The sequence below is a fragment of the Haemorhous mexicanus genome, chromosome 17 (assembly GCF_027477595.1).
Source record: "Haemorhous mexicanus isolate bHaeMex1 chromosome 17, bHaeMex1.pri, whole genome shotgun sequence".
Lineage (NCBI taxonomy): Eukaryota > Metazoa > Chordata > Aves > Passeriformes > Fringillidae > Haemorhous > Haemorhous mexicanus.
In genome coordinates, this window is record NC_082357.1 from 7,761,187 (window position 1) to 7,776,975 (window position 15,789).

The following is a 15,789-nucleotide window of genomic DNA, read 5'->3' on the forward strand; positions in this document are numbered from 1 at the left end:
CTGGCAAACAGAGTCTGCTTGTAGGTTGTGATGATCTAGCTTGAAATACCATGAGGGAAAAGACTGATATGGGCTTGTGTGCTGTCTCCAGGCATGCAGGGGGGTTCTGCAATAAGCATCAAGAAAGAGAAGAGCAGAAGTGCAGGCAGCGCGTCAGGAATCCACAAAAGCACACTGAGAATCCACCCCTAGCTCAGTACTTGCAATTTCTCCAGGAATGGATTTGGGCTCCTGACCAGAGGAGTGTTTTATCATACTCATAACTCATGTGTTTAGGGCTCCTGGGCAGACATTTATAGCTCAGCTCTGAGGAAAAACTGCCCTGTTGTCACTGCTGTTTGCTTCACTGGTGTTTCTTCTACAATGGGAAAAGTTTTCACAGGACTGAAGAGAATGTACCCTCTCTTCCAGAGGAGAGAGAACACCTCTGTAGGTTAGGGGATCCAAGGAATTTTTTTTCCTGTACTCTGCAGATTGCTGCTTTCCTTAAGATTTCCAAAAGCACTTTTTACTTCCTAAAGAGGTCTGACAGTAATACCAGGATGCTCTCAGTCAAACCCTGCTGACCATCCAGCTTCCAAATGAGAGATTCACTGGAATTTTAATTTTTTTTCTTTTCAGAAGCAGCAGTAACTTCTTCTGGGACTCTTGTAACTACTCACATCCAACATCCAGAGCATAAGGGGCAAAGAAAGGAAGGTTCATAGTGCCAGTGCAGATTGAATGGCCTCCCAGGAGATTTCCTTTCCAGGAGTTCCTCTTCTTCCCTTTCCTTCAAGGGCAGCAGTGCAGCTCTTGCCCAGGGCAGCACCTGTTGCCTGCATTCAGTATTATTTGCTGGCAGATGTGGGATGTGCTTTATGGTTACAAGGAACCATAGATCCTGCTTTCATTAAATCAGATGGATGAAGCTTTGGCATGGTCCCATATGTCCTTCAGCTCTCTCTTTCATCATTTAACCTCTTTTTTTATTACTTTTTTCCTAATCAGCACTGTGGAGAGGATGAAACACAAAGGCTGGTTGTCACAGATGGGAGGAAAGATGTTCCATGTGCTTGAGGGGATCAGTGCAGATGGTAGGTTCAGATTTGTCCATTGGCACAATGCACCAGCCTGCAGAACTGGGACTCTGGAGAGGTCATCTGACTTCTGATTTTTGGAATTCATGTGGTCACTGAGCTGTTACAGACCTAAAGTGCTTTGGCCACGGATTTACTTCTCTGCTGTGTGTTACAAGGCAGGAACAAAGCTCAGGTCTCAGGAAAAAGAGATGCTGAGAATATATGTGGAGTACGAGCTACATGCTCTGCAGTCAGACTGAAAACCAGCCAAAATAATGGGGAGAAAGTGCAACTAAAGGTGCACCACGTGGCCAGGACCTTTGCCACAAGTGAGACACAGGGACCATAGGGACTGCTGAACATGAATGGTCTTGCTCACTTGGAAAATACTGCTGGTGGTATTTTAAATTCCTGAAAATCCTGAGAGAAGAGCAGTGCCATTAGCTTTTGGAGTTCCTTAGTGAGGGCAGGGAGCCAAACTCATATAGTAAAGTATTTTAATTGGTGTATTTCAGAGCTTCTCAGAATGAAGCCAAATCTTCTGAATCAGAAAAAAAAAATCCTCTCTGTCTATCACAGAGATCTCTTTTGTGGAAACTCACTGTTCTCTTTACTAGCTGAGAGTGTGGCCTGATATCATTTGAATGCAGCAGTTCAATATTGAACATTTCTTGCCAAGAAAATGTCATCTTTGTTAGGCATGGTCATCTTAGTGAAATGTACCAACATGCCACCCACAGTGCATGAGCACTGAATAGATGAGGAGCTGTGAACACTGAGTAGATGAGGAGCTGTGAGCCTTGCTCACATCCCAGCACATTTGGAATGCTCCCTCTCCTGGGAGGACAGCATTTAAGATTAATTGATAAAAGTAATTCCAGTACCATTTAGTGTGATGGATCTCAAGAGTAAAGCAGGCTTTGCTTGGGATGAGAGTGAATAATGTGGGAAGCCTAAGTCAGAATATTCATCAGGAAAAACATCTCTGCCTCCAAGGGTCCTAAACCCACAGAGCAAAGGACCATGCTCCAGTCCTGAGGCAAACGTGCTGATCTTCCCACCAAAGCCAAGTCTTACAAGACAGATGGGCAGTGGAAGAGCAGATCCCAGTGGAAGTGACAGGGGGGCACAAAGAAGGAAAAGAGGTCAGCAATGAAGATTATTAGGAGAGGTATTTCATGGTTGTATTTTGGGAGGAGAGGGGTAAAAAGGCAGCAGGAATGGCTGTCATAGCACAGGGGAAGTAGCAGAAGAGGCAAGATGGAGTTAACCTGAGCAGCAAATAACAGAAGGATCAACATATTTCACTGACAGGAGCAAAGCAGCTGAAGGACAGCTCCCTGCAGAGACCTGCAATCCTGGCAGAGACAGCACGGAGAATAAAAGCTCCTGGGTTGTGATTAAAGTCTTATTTGTGCCAGAAACACCTGCTTTTCCCACTTCTCACTTAATTCAGTAATTTGGCTGCATTGTCCTTTGGGGGCTCCCTCTCTCTCACACACACACAGAGACAGCCCCTGCTCTGGTGGCACTTCAGCTGCTCCAGGGGCTCAGGCAGCAGCCAGTCCCCCCCAGGCACAGGACTGTGGAAAACAGAGCCCAGAGATCTGTGAGCAAGGAGAGGTTGGTGAGATCCAAGCTGGGAATGTACAATTAATCACACAGGCTGGGTTTGTGCTCCTCAGGGGGTGATCTCAAAATGAAAGCCCCAGATGCTGCCCTTGGAGCCAACACCTGAGCCTTGGCTGTCCCTGTGGCTGAGGCACTGGGAGCACTGAAACCTGGGCCAGGGAGCTGATGCTGAAGGCTGCTGCCCTCCAGGGCAGTGATTCAGTGGCAGCTCTCAGGAGAAGCAGCAGTTTCAATGAGAACTGAAGGTGCAGTTTCTGCTAATGTTACTTTTCTTTTTTTAAGCTGTCTTCTGTGTCTTAGCATTAATGGACTTCCTGCATGTATCAAGGGTTTGAAGCATTTAACATCAACCATGGAGGACATTCACCCAAGGCACAAAACCTCAGAAACAGATAAATGCCAAATTATGTCACTTTCCAGATCTCTGGGGTTAGAGCTGAATTATTAGCAGGGTCACAAAGACAGCTGGTGGTAGAATATGAACCTTGCCCTGGCTGTGCCAAATAATCTGTCACCCTCTGCTGCCCCTTCCCAGGCTCTCTGCTGTTCTTCTCTTCCCTGGTGAAAACTCTTGCTGCAGTAAGTGCAATAAGGCTCCCCTGCCTTTTCCCAGGACCATTATGGAGACAGGTGCCCACTCCAGAATGTTCTCTGATGTTCAAGAAAGTAAAATCTGAAATTATCCACAGTGGCAGGTATGAACCTACACACAAATTAGTGAGTAAGACAAGTCACCAAGGGCTCAATGGGCATTTATGGGCATTAATGGGTATTAAATACCCTTTGCTTTCTGTGAAACTTGGTGAGCCGAGAGTGTCAGGATCCCTTTCAGGCTGGCAGGTCCCAGGCAAGGCCAGGGCCATGCACTCAGATCAGAGCTGGCCAATCCCATCAACACAGAGTGGGGTTTGCATGCCTGACCAAGCCTTTTCTGTTTCTGCAGGATGGATGACATCCAGCTGTGCAAAGACATTATGAACCTTAAGCAGGAGCTGCAGACTTTGGTAGCAATCCCAGGTAAGGGCTCTCTCTCAGGATCACACCTGTGCTCCTGACACCATCCCCACCCAACAACCAGAATCTCCTCCCCACAAGGTGCAGTTTCATATCTCTTTCCTCAAACCCTCATTTTTAATTCCCATTTTTCTGCCCATCTCTAATCTCTAAATGTCTTTTCATGCTGTATTTCACTGCTCCCATGGCAGCAGCCCTGCAGACATCACTCAAACAAGGAGCACATTCCTTATTTCTTGCACTCCCTTGGCAATCTCAAGGGAACCAAGTGGCACAGAGATTGTCAGGTGAAAAAGACAAGTGCTGAGATACCAGAGATAAAAGAGGGAGAGGAGAAGGATTTATAACCATCACTGTGAATGTGATTGATTTTTTCCTTGCTACACCAATCCATTATCACACCTGTAGTTAAATCTGCCTTCAAGGATCAAGAAGAACAGGTTTCTACAAAAACCAAGGCCCAAACCTCTGTTTTGTGTTTTGCCATAAATCTCTGCAAATTCAGTGTTTGAAGGAGGGACAGAGTTGTGGGCAGTTCTGCAGTCCTTGGCTCAGAACTCCAGCTGCCATCAGTGAGGAATTCCACTTCTCTACAGCTTTGCCATTTTAGATGATCCACAGCCCCACTCTGTTCAAGGAACAAAACAGACAGATCCTGCAGACCTCTCAGCAACTGCAGCAGGCCAGTTACATCACATACTAGTGCACAGCCTCCAGCACCCTGCAGAAATAATTTGCTTACCTGCTCCTGCTTAACTATTAAGTCCAAGTTTTGACTATCCTTTGCTTATCCTGATTTTTCCTCCTCACATTTTATTGTGCAACTTTGAAGGACAACTTTGTCCTCAGAAAGGAGAGAGAAGGGCATTTGTGACATAGGAAAGAGATCTACTCTGAAACCAGTCACTTTCAGCTGGGTAAAACCTGCCACATTTTGCACCTAACAAATAGATTAATAATATTTCTCACTTTTTCTTTCCTTATACTTCTTGGTAGAGGTCACATTTAAAATTTTAATAACAACACTGTTGGTTCATTATTCATTCAAATGGAAAGGATTACAAATCCTAGAAAGTGTCTGTGAATGCTGCCCCTTGCCTCACTTTCCTGATCTGCAGGCTTTCCTGTGCTTTGAACTAACAGGTAGGGTTAATTGGCTTTCATTCTTTTGGTGTTCCTGCTGTTTGGGTTTTTTTTATCTTTTAGAAGTCCAGTCTCAAGGCCTCAAGCAGAGACCCACAGACAGCAGTTTCTCCTTAGAATTCCACAAATCTCAGCTAATTTAAGAATCCAAGGGGTGAAGTTCCAGCAGCAGCATCTGCAGGCAGGGTCACAAGAGCTTGGTCCTGGCAAAGACAAAGCAGCTGCTGGCACTGACTTTGTGCTGACACAGCATGAGCCTGAGCTGGAAAAACCCTTCCCAGAAATGGATTCATTCACAGGAGCTCCACCATAATTTTCCTGTAAGAGCACAGATTTGTCTAGAGAGCTGCTCTTTGGTTTCAGTGGACCCAGTTTAGCCAGTTTCAGTAGATGTGGAATCAGTCTTTTAGTGCACAGAATAAGCAGTATTTTGGCACATATATTAGCCTTTTTAGCAGACAGTTTCCTGATGGATATAATGGGGGAGCACATCTCAATTTAGGAAAAGGATAGATTGAAAGGAAGTAGAAGGTAGCTTCTATCTCCTGAAGCAAGGAGAGTCCTTGCTCCTTAGCCATAACAACAAAGCAGGCAAAAGCAGCCACTTCTAAGCATTCTTTTTGTTAATCTGTACTGAAAACAATTGTTTCCAAGTGTCTGATTAATTTAGCTAAAGTGTCTTATAACTGAAATCAGCAGACACAACACAGCTCAGAGGCATCAGACTGCAGAGCTCACCCTTCCTGCCCAGCTCCCACTGTACTGAACTGTGCCCTTCTGCTGCCCAAAGCCCAAAATCTTGATTTAATACAAAGTGTCTTCATAGCAGCTCAAAATTTTCAGCTTCTCAGAGAAATGCATGAGCTTGGATTCCCCTCGGGCTTTCTCATCTCTGCTGCACTTGCAACGTTTGAGGAATTCTATTTTAAATACATTTGCTTTATAGCCTGAAACAAGAGCTCTGTAATCCCTAACATTTATGACTTTTAGTTTGCAACAGGCACATCTTTCATGCCACAAAAATTGTTGTTTACAGACCACCTAGCCTCTCCAGGCTGGCCAATTAACAAGGACATATATTAATTACTCAGATTTTTGAAGTACGGGGAAAATAAACTTGCATTTATTTTTCCACATTTTACAATTGATGCTATTGGTGGGGATTTGCAGCTCACCTGCCTTGTCAGAATAGGAAAAAAGGTGTAATTTTCAACAGCCAAAGCTGTCTTGAAACACAGAGAAATAGTTCCTTTTGGTGTGATCTCCTTTCCCCTGAGGTCAAATGGAGTTTGTACATTGGATTTTAACAAAGCATCTGGAACGATTTTCTTGCCAAAGCTCTTAAAATTTTTCCAAGCAATGTCTTGAAGAGTCATTGCAAATTAAAAGCAGGCTTAGCAAACCCCACAGAGCCTTCAGCCCATTAAGCTGATCAGAGCCAAGAGCAGTAGGTGAGGAGAGCAGAGGCAGTGACCCACTTGCTGGGGTTTGGTGACTCAGCCTGGAAAACCATTGACTTCCATCAGCAGCTGATCCTCAGACATCTGCAACGTCCTACACCACCCCCTCACAGTCCCCTGAGTCCCAAGGAACACACTCTTTTCTCTCTTTTTGACCAGAAAAAGAAAAAACAAAGATGGAGAAGCAAAGAGAGGATGAACTGATTCAGAAGATTCATCGACTGGTACAAAAAAGAGATTTTCTTGTAGATGATGCAGAGGTGGAGAGATTAAGGTAAGAACCAAGAGCAACTGAACTTATTTAGTGCCATTCCACAAGCCTAATAATACAATAGATGAAGTGACAGAATTTAAATCAACATTAATGGGAGAGAATTGGTCCTTCAAAAGAACTTAGCAAGTTAAAAGCCTCCTCTCCATTCCATAGGAAAAACATTAAAATTAGATTACTCTAATTCTGTGGCTCTTTATCCCCTTAATGATTCAGTCATCTCATGAATTACAGTGAGCTTTGGTCTCTTATTCTCCTACCAGAAACAATCTGGGCATTTACCATTTCAAAGAAAAGGATTTATCCTGCTACCAGGGAATTCTCTTGGGATAAGAAGTAGACATGAAATGGAGTTCTACAAGGGCCATCTTTGTAGACATCTAAAATCCTCCTTTTTAAATGATTCATGTTGTCAGGTTGATTGGTACTATTCCTATCTTGTCATAGCAAAACAACCCAAACAACAACAAAAACCCCAAACCAACTGAAAAGGACTCAGCAGTACAGCCCTGCCTGAGACATGGGCAGGTTCTGAAGGGTTTCATCTCCATAGCTTAGCCCAAAGTTGTCAACAAAGTTGTAGGCTTCCTCAAAAGTTCTCTTCCAGCACCCAGATCCAGTCTTTGGTTTGAGATCAGCACTCCACAGAGTCAGCTTTGCTCTTACTCCCCCCTCATTCAGCAGTAAAGACTCAATCCAATCCATTTACCCAAAATGACAATATCTCCTCCAGCACATTGAAATTCTAAGCAAGCAAGGAGAGGATTTGGCAAAGCTTCTGCCAGTCCTGCAGCTGATCAAAGAGAGCTGGCCAGAGGCAGCAGCTGACAGGGAGCCTGAGCTAGAACTGAACCCAGAGCTCTCACTGAGCCCCGTGTGCAAATCACAAAAGCCTCAGCAGCACTTTTCATTTAGGCAAATATTTTGCTTTTTAATAAAGCAGAATGAAGTGTTTCTAAAATAGCAAAGAAATTAATTGTTTACTAGTGACTTGATCCTAGCTGCTCTAGCTTTTGCTGTCCCATTTACAGAGAAAACTCATTCCTCTAACATCTATTTTTCTTTTTTCCACCAGGGAAAAAGAAGAAGACAGAGAGATGGCCGAGTTCCTTCGCACCAAGTTAAAACCCATCGACAAAGCAACACAGTCTCCTACCAGTGAGTTCCTAATCATTGAGAAAAAACACAAGAGCAAAAGGAAAAACTCCAAAGACAGCTGATTATAAGAGCATTTTCACAGGGCAGCCTCTGGCAAAAGCTAGGTGAAGCTAGCTAGATCACCTAGAAACAACTCTGGCTGTCAGCAGCTGCTGGCCACTTAGACTTCAGATACCCAATTACCCCTTAAAACTGAATTTCAGTCACCTATGGCCACTTCAGAATTGCTCTGTATGTTTTAAATATGCAAAGTATATTTGTATTCATAGTGCCACAAGCTGCTTTTCTAAGCAGTTAGATTTCTATTAATAATTTTCCTATCTGTTTCTGCAAAAATAATGGAAAAAAAAACCCACTTCAGGTCCATGCTGGGATATCTGAAACAAAGTTCACCTGTTTTATTGCAGTCAAGATGGAAACTAGAGAAAAAACTGCAAACTTCCACAGCTGACCCAAATTTCTTAGATATTACTATCAGAAATAGACTTTTGAATCACCCCAACCCAAGTCACTTGCAGGCAGAATGGAAACACACTGGTTTCTGAGAGACAAAGTGGGTTTCATGATGCCTCAGTAGCTTTTAGTGCAACTTTCAAACAGAACAGTCACAGCCACAGCAGGAGCTCCAGCAGTTCCCAGATTGGTCTTGCCCTGCCTCAAGATGAGCTCTCAGGCAGAGTCAAGTGAGAGCAGTGCCCTTCTTAGAAAGGTCCAGCAGCTGAAGAGGTTTGTAGAAACATTCTGCCATTTTGCACAGATCAAGGTCTTGCTCAAGAGTTCCCAGAGGGACTGGAATGACCTTGAAGTTCAAGTACAAGGTTGAGAAGAGACATTTTAAGATGCATCACTAATTATTTATACCCCCTTAGTCACAGAGAGCATGAGTCACCTCCCTTGTTTGTTTACTTTCTCATTGCTTTTAAATGCAGTTTTAAAGATAAAAAGATTCTTTTCACCCTGAAAAATGAAAACCTGCCTTTATCTTGTTCCCTAATTACAGCATCCAAGCCAATGAGAGAATAAATTCTAGTAATACTTTTGTCCTTCAGCTCCTTTCCTTGTTGGGAGGTAAACAGCGAAATGACTTTGTGAAAGGACCCGTGGCTGTGAAAAAGGACACCTGCCTTGAGCCAGATGCAAGTTTCCCCTCCCTTTGAGATGTATGGATTCTTCAGCTCCTCTAAGCACCCTTCCCTGAAGAGATAAGACTTTCTGAGCAGTTTCAAACCAGCTCTGTCACCACCAAAGTGTGTTGTTCAAACAGGAGCTGAAAAATTCAGGGTGGGTGGAGAGAGGGCAGGAATGGTTTGCACCCTTTAAGGCAGAAGTAGGAAGAGAGAGTTTGAGCAGCTCTTGGTTCTAATGGTGTCCTGTTTTGAACATTGCAGGCAGCCCAGCAGAAAAGAAGGCAGAACCTCCTCCAAGCAAGCCCACCATTGCCAAGGCAGGGTTGGCAATCATTAAAGATTGCTGTGGGGCCACGCAGTGCAACATCATGTAGGGAGAGCCCTGGGCTTCCCAGCCTGCTTGTCCTTTCAGTGTTTCCATTGAGTGGAACTGGATGGTGAGGGGAACCACCAGCATCCTGCTGAGGGAGGCCAGAGCAGCTGCACAGGTGTCACCTGTGGACTGGACCATGGCAGGTTCCTCACTGTTGCATGGATCACTCTACACGCATGCCTAAAAACAAAAGAAATCTATTTAGTGGCTGTCCAGGGACCAGAAGAGATCAGCAGTAGAGTCAACCAAAACCACCCCCGTGATACAGGTGAATGAAAAGGGGCTACACTTAATCCACTATGGTGTAAACCAGCAATCTTAATGGGCTATAACTTTAGAAGAATATGTTGTACACTTTCCCCCCCGTGACAAACTGCCCTCAAAAGTTGCCAAATTCTCCTATTTTGGCTATTTTCAGAACAAAAGCCACAAGTAGCAATGCTATGTATAGCACAACTGATAGAGGAAGCAACTGTAGGATAACTGATGTTGCATACCAAATACCAAACCTGTGTGATGTTCAACTACTTTGCTGTGGAGTTTAATTTCAAATTCTTCCTAAAGAATGAGATCAGTGACAAGGATGCTGCAAGTAGCTACAGATTTTTATATCCCATGTGATATCCAAGTTACTCAACTCAAATTAATATTGCTTGCACCAGGGGAAATAAATCCCTGGCACAGCTTTAGCAAAGCACAGCTGCAGTAATCTGCAAGTTGATGAAGCAGTCCAAGGTTGTGTCACTTCTGTTTTAGATCTCCAGCTCCCAAGAACTAAGAGAAATACTCACCCAGGGTTTTGTCCATTTTTACAAGCTACATGCAGCAGGAGATTACACATCACTGAGAGATTACTGGGAGAAGAACAGAAAACAAAATTTAACTAATATTGAAACCATGCTTAAAACAAGTAATAATTGTATATTTTGTGACCACAAGAAATAGAAACTATCCAAAAAAAAAGGCATAGGAAGACACAAGACACCCAAGACAAATTGGCCACAAGACAAATATTCAAATACAGAAGTAGGTATTTGTGGCAGGAAGATCACATTCTATATAAAATAGGTTTAAAATTAAGGGAAATACAGAAATACTTGTCTGTGTTTCACCATTAAGTGTGTTTCTGGTCTCTATGCAGATTAAGCTTGTGGAATCTAATATCTTTATATTAGCTGTCAGTAGCTGGTTTGTCTGTGTGATGGTATTCCATATAAATGTACTGTGATAGGTGTAAATAGTAAAATAAACGTACATGGATCTAGTGTGACAATCTCAGGCTTAGAAATAACAAAAGATAGCAACAAGTTCCTGAAATAACACTTTCCAAAAGGAACTTCCATTTTGTGAAGCCAGCTGAGTGAAGTGTGTGCTTATATACCAAGGAACCACAGTATAGGAAAGGAGAAAAACTTAACAGCAGTTACCCCAAACGGATAAACAGTTATTTTTTTAGAGAGAAAAAGTATCTAATTAAGGTTAAAGGCAATAGACACCATCTAAAGTAACTCAGACTATCCTTAAAAATCCTAATCTCTAGCACTGACTGATTTGATGAAAACCACCTGCACTTCCAGAATAATTTCAGTGTTGCAGACTCACTTGAGACAAAGAACCAACGTCACCAAGTACCTTCAGATTTAAGGATCAAAGAGGAAAAAAACACAAAAGGTTTCCACTGAGACATGAAGCACTTTAATTACTTTGACCAAAGATGCAGGAAAGAGAGCAAAGGCTGACTCTCATGGATGATTATTGTATCCTTGTTGAGACATCCCCCACCACACTGAGCTCTGTACCTGGTGTGGGCTGGACTCTGCAGGGCACCTGGCTGCATTTACACAGGTATGGGGGAAACTGCTGTTAGGGGAGAAAATACACACTGGAGGGAAAGAAACAGCCATTGGCTCCTGTAAAATTCCACTGGCTCTTGCTGGTACCCAGTTAAGACATCAGGAATTGTCAGTATCCAAAGGCAAGAGGCAGATGTTCAGTGTCATTCATAAAGGCAAATGGGAGTCAAGGAAAAAGCTGTAGTGAAGCACCAGCTTTAAACCTTAGGAGGATCAGCTGTGAATGCCACTAATGAAGGGTCCAGAAGGACTTTGCACATGGTTTTTGAGGTTTTTAAGATGACTTCTGCACATGAGGGTTTAACCCAGGCTGTGCTGATGAGTGGGGTGATGCCTACAGGCTGCACAGAATCCACCTGGGAATGAAGTGAAGTGAGTGCAATGTTGGTTTCCATGAAAAAATGTCATTAGCAAGAAACAGACATTCCTATGAAGCAACACTCATGACCAGGCTACAGAGCAACTCCTTTAATTAAAACCAAGAAGAAACACAGCAAGTGGGAATGTGCAATATTCTTACAGTTGAGCACTGGCAGCCAGTGCCCCAAAGGGACTTGAACTCCAGCAGTGTTAATGAGAGTGAACTTCATTTTCAGAAGTTCTAGCTTAGCTCAGCTGGGAGGTTTCTGTGTGCCAGTTTTTGTTTTTAATTAGCAAATTTCTTTGTTTATTTGGGTGGGTTTGGAGAGCTTGCCTGCAGTGCACAAGTGGTTCCTTCAGAAGTGGGTCAGTGATGCTGCTTAGCAATAAAGTCCTGGATTTTTAAGACTGAAAGGTCACATTCTCAACTGTGTTCAACACTGGTTTAGTGTTGCCTGTCTAGAACACAGCAGAGGCCTTATGGCTGATGGCAAAGTTAATGGCTGCAATTAAACAAATTGATTTAGGAAGGAATTAAGTGTAAAAATCTTGACCCTTATTTTTAAAAACCAGACTAAATCACTGAATATCCCAAGAACAACTAGAGGCTTTGTAAATTCCGTGATCCTGTGAGCACAACACTTTATACAATCCCCATATATAAAATCAGCAGAGTATCAGACAAGTATCTTTGGGTGACTATATGGAGTAACTGGCATCATTTCAGAGTTGATTTTCAGCTATCAGTCACTGTCAACAGAGGGACATTGATGGAAGCACCCAGTATCTCTTCTGGAAATCTTGGCTATTTATCACTTCAGAAAGAAGGCAAGGCAGTGGAAAAAGAAGAGTGTGTGGAAGAATGTGTAAGGTGGATTTGACACACTCTGGTAAACATGACTGTGTTCAGGAAAGGATCTTGGTCTACTGAGAAAAACAAAAGTGCTGAAGTGCTGTTTGTACAAATCACCAATTCCACCAGCAAATGGTTCTCTTGTACCCTTCCCTAGACCTACTGAATCTCTTCCAAGTTAAACATATTTCCAAATAAACTAAGCTGCTGTGTTATACTAAGCCTTTGTTTCTTCCTGTTACTGAGGGAACAGGTGGTTATGGAGTGGAATGGGATGGTGCTGCTACACTTCTCGAAAGGTGTAAGGTTACTATTCTGCACAAAAGGAGTAATGCTGAGGGGTAAGTTTGAGAAGCTACTGAAATAAATTATTTTCTCACTGATAAAGAAAACCCACCAAAAAGGCCAATCTCATCATGCTCTAATGACTTTGGAACCTCACTACAGCCCAGAGCCTGCTGAGATGAGAGACAGTTCCCAGCCCTACACTGAGGATATAAGGGTATAATCTGAGTAGCAGAATTGCCATGCCAAGAGGGCTCTGCTGTTATTGAAATGAACAAAAAAAATCCTCCTTCACCCCAGGACAAATGCTACCATTGTTACCAAAGTGCATCTTGTTTCACATGTCCCATCCATCCTATAAACAGCCAGGCAAGCAGGCTGCTTTCAAACAGGATCTACCAAAAATATTACCTGAAGGCCAAAACTTCCTCTCCCTTCCATGTGCACACAAGACTTCAACCAGGATCCTGAGAACAGCTCAGCAGCTGAGCCTGGGTCCTGGTAGCCTCAGCAGCAACTCTGTCTCAGAGATGAGTAAGGAGGTGTGCAAATCTCCCCTCACATTTATTTTGCTTTCTTGTTTCTTAATGGGAGGCAGTTTTCTGCCACAACACATTATGGGAGACTGAAAGAATTGTGGTAAGACACCAAGAGTGTTTGAGCTGCTACCAAAACAGTGAATCTCATCTGTTACAGAGATCAGTGGACTGTACAGCCTTGATCACAAAACCAGGGGAGATGACTGCAGCTACTATCAAGTTTCTGGCAGCCAATGACCTCATCCCAGCTACACCAACAGAAGAGTTTGTTGTTTTTCTCCTTCATGACATAGGCAGGATACAATTCTTCACTTTTGAATTCAGTAACTGAAAGACTGATGTGAAACTTGAGCCATGGCATGACACACAATAGTGCTTTGACAGCCATGTCAAAACATGCTCAACATCCTGAAGTGGCATTTCAGGAATTTCTTGTAAAATAGCATTCTCTATTTAGAATAATCTTCATTCTGTAGCATACATAGAGCACTACAAGCCATTTTAATAATCATTGGAATTGGGATTTTTTCTGTCTTTATCCACCTAAGTAGTACTAAAAAATAGTCATACAGGAAGGAATACAGCATTTAAAGTGATGCTTGCTAGGAAAATGCTGTTAATAGGAGTTAAACCATAGCTCACCATACAAATAGACTGTCCTGGTACATTATGGCAAGCAAAGTAAGCCATATTAATTTTAGAAAAAAAATGAAAGCTATTTCCATCACCACTTTTTTACTAACTTCAAACAGATGGTTTAACATAAAATGAGAATAAAAGAAGTGGGAATGTTTGCAGCACAGAACCAAAGCAGCATTTAAAATCAAACTCATCTTTTGAAGGTAATCACATACCAGGTGCTATGAGGGATTTTACTCATTCATTTACTTAAAAACATTCACAACTACTGAAAAATGAAATTACAGAGTGGTGATTATAGGGTTTGTGGTGCTGCTCTAGGAAGGTTTTATAAACCACCTGTTCCTCCTTTCAAAGAGGAATATTGATTATTTCCAAGAGGGATATTTATTACATTGTTCATGAAGGTAGTTACTTTAAAACTGTTTTGTGAACAAGTACTCTGTAAGGTCAAGTGATTGCTTATCTGCAACAGGCCTGACATTTATTCCAGCAGACTCCACTTAACAGTTCTGTTGAGTGAGATTATGTCACAAAACAAAAACCAAAAACCCCCAAAAAGAGAAAGTCAGGAACAGCTCATCCAGATCTTTACTTTTGTCCATGAAGCTGTGAGATGACAAAACAGTTCAGTTTAGTTGAATTTTTCTGTTTTGTTAAGATTCTGAATTTCAAAACACTCCAGTGAAAGAAATTTGCCATATTTGTAGTTCCTGAATAACTGCCATCTTCAAGCTGGAAAAAGCCATTATAACTCAAAAGCAACTCATTAACTTTATTAATGTTCACATGACCTTATTTGCAACAATTTTAACATCTCAAAGGGAGACACTGAGGAGGAGCACCTGACATTCACCTGCTGGATTTACACCCCTTTCTCCATTTTTTCTCTTCAGCACGATAAATAGCACAGCTTCTTTTCAAAAGAAACCCTAAACATGACCTTGCATGGAGAGCAGTAAGAGGCACTGACTGCATCTGCAAACAGATCAACTGCAAAAAACTGGAAAAAGCCTCAAATCTCCACAATTTATGGTGTTTTAGTTGTCACTAAACCCCAGCTCTCTGTTCTGTCTCAATAATCAAATTTAACATGACACAGCAAGTTAAGAATTCTAAGGTTGGTTTGGTTTTTGTTTGTTTTTTCCCCCCCATCCCTAGGTCTTGAGACAAGGACAAGAGTTATGCTTGCTTGAAAATTTTATTGACAACTGTTTGGTCCCAACACACAAAACAGCACTTGAGCCACAAAAGAAAGTGTCCAAACAAAGTAGACAGCTAAGAAAAGAAGTCTTTCTTCTCTCTCCCATTCCAAGGAAAAAATAGTGCATAAATTGAGGGCTTCAGTGACATTTTTTCTTTTAAACAAACATGAATCTGAAGTAGTACATTTATTTGCTAAATTAAAGAATTTCATGGTTGCAATGCTTTTAAATCTGTAAGTCACATCATTCATTTAACCCTTTGGATAAAAAAATATATTGCAATTCAATTAGCTATTTTGTTACACTATGAACACAACTTCTCAAAAGTATTATTCTATTACTTTCAAACAGCAATTTCAGCAGAATCACACATGAATCCAGATAAGATATGCTGACCTCCAGATGTGGTATAACCACCACTTTACTTGGATAAACACCATATTTTCCTCTGAAGCAAAAACCTGGTTTTCTTTAGTACTCCAAATGACTTGTAGCTGCTTCTCATGAAAATACTATTTCAGGCTGGTCTCTTCTCCAATGCATGCTCTCCTGAAACAAAGATCTAGACTGACCACTGTCAACCTTATCAAAGTTAAGGTGAAAGCAGATTTTCTTGCATTTAACTCACTAAAAACATTCCAAGAAAACTTACTTCTAAATTTCTTCTTCTATAACAGTATGTCTGTAGAGGTTTACTGTGGACTCAAAATACTGTGCCATAATGCTCAGAAAAACTTCCCAGTGTTTCTTTGCACTTACAATGGCTATAAACTCACTACTGGTAATACTTGCCTAAATATAAAAGATTTTATAACA

At 42.0% G+C, this 15,789-nt stretch overlaps 1 protein-coding gene across 1 annotated transcript in view; it reads left to right on the top strand.

Moving 5' to 3' along the window:
* Positions 1–12,526, top strand: part of BMERB1 (bMERB domain containing 1) — a 46,195-nt gene extending 33,669 nt beyond the window's left edge. The window contains exons 3-6 of the mRNA XM_059861378.1: positions 3,637–3,710; positions 6,470–6,584; positions 7,657–7,739; positions 9,128–12,526. Coding sequence (XP_059717361.1) covers positions 3,637–3,710; positions 6,470–6,584; positions 7,657–7,739; positions 9,128–9,240 — 385 coding nt within the window. The 3' untranslated portion in view covers positions 9,241–12,526. The remainder of the gene's footprint in view (positions 1–3,636; positions 3,711–6,469; positions 6,585–7,656; positions 7,740–9,127) is intronic.
* Positions 12,527–15,789: the final 3,263 nt, after the last annotated feature.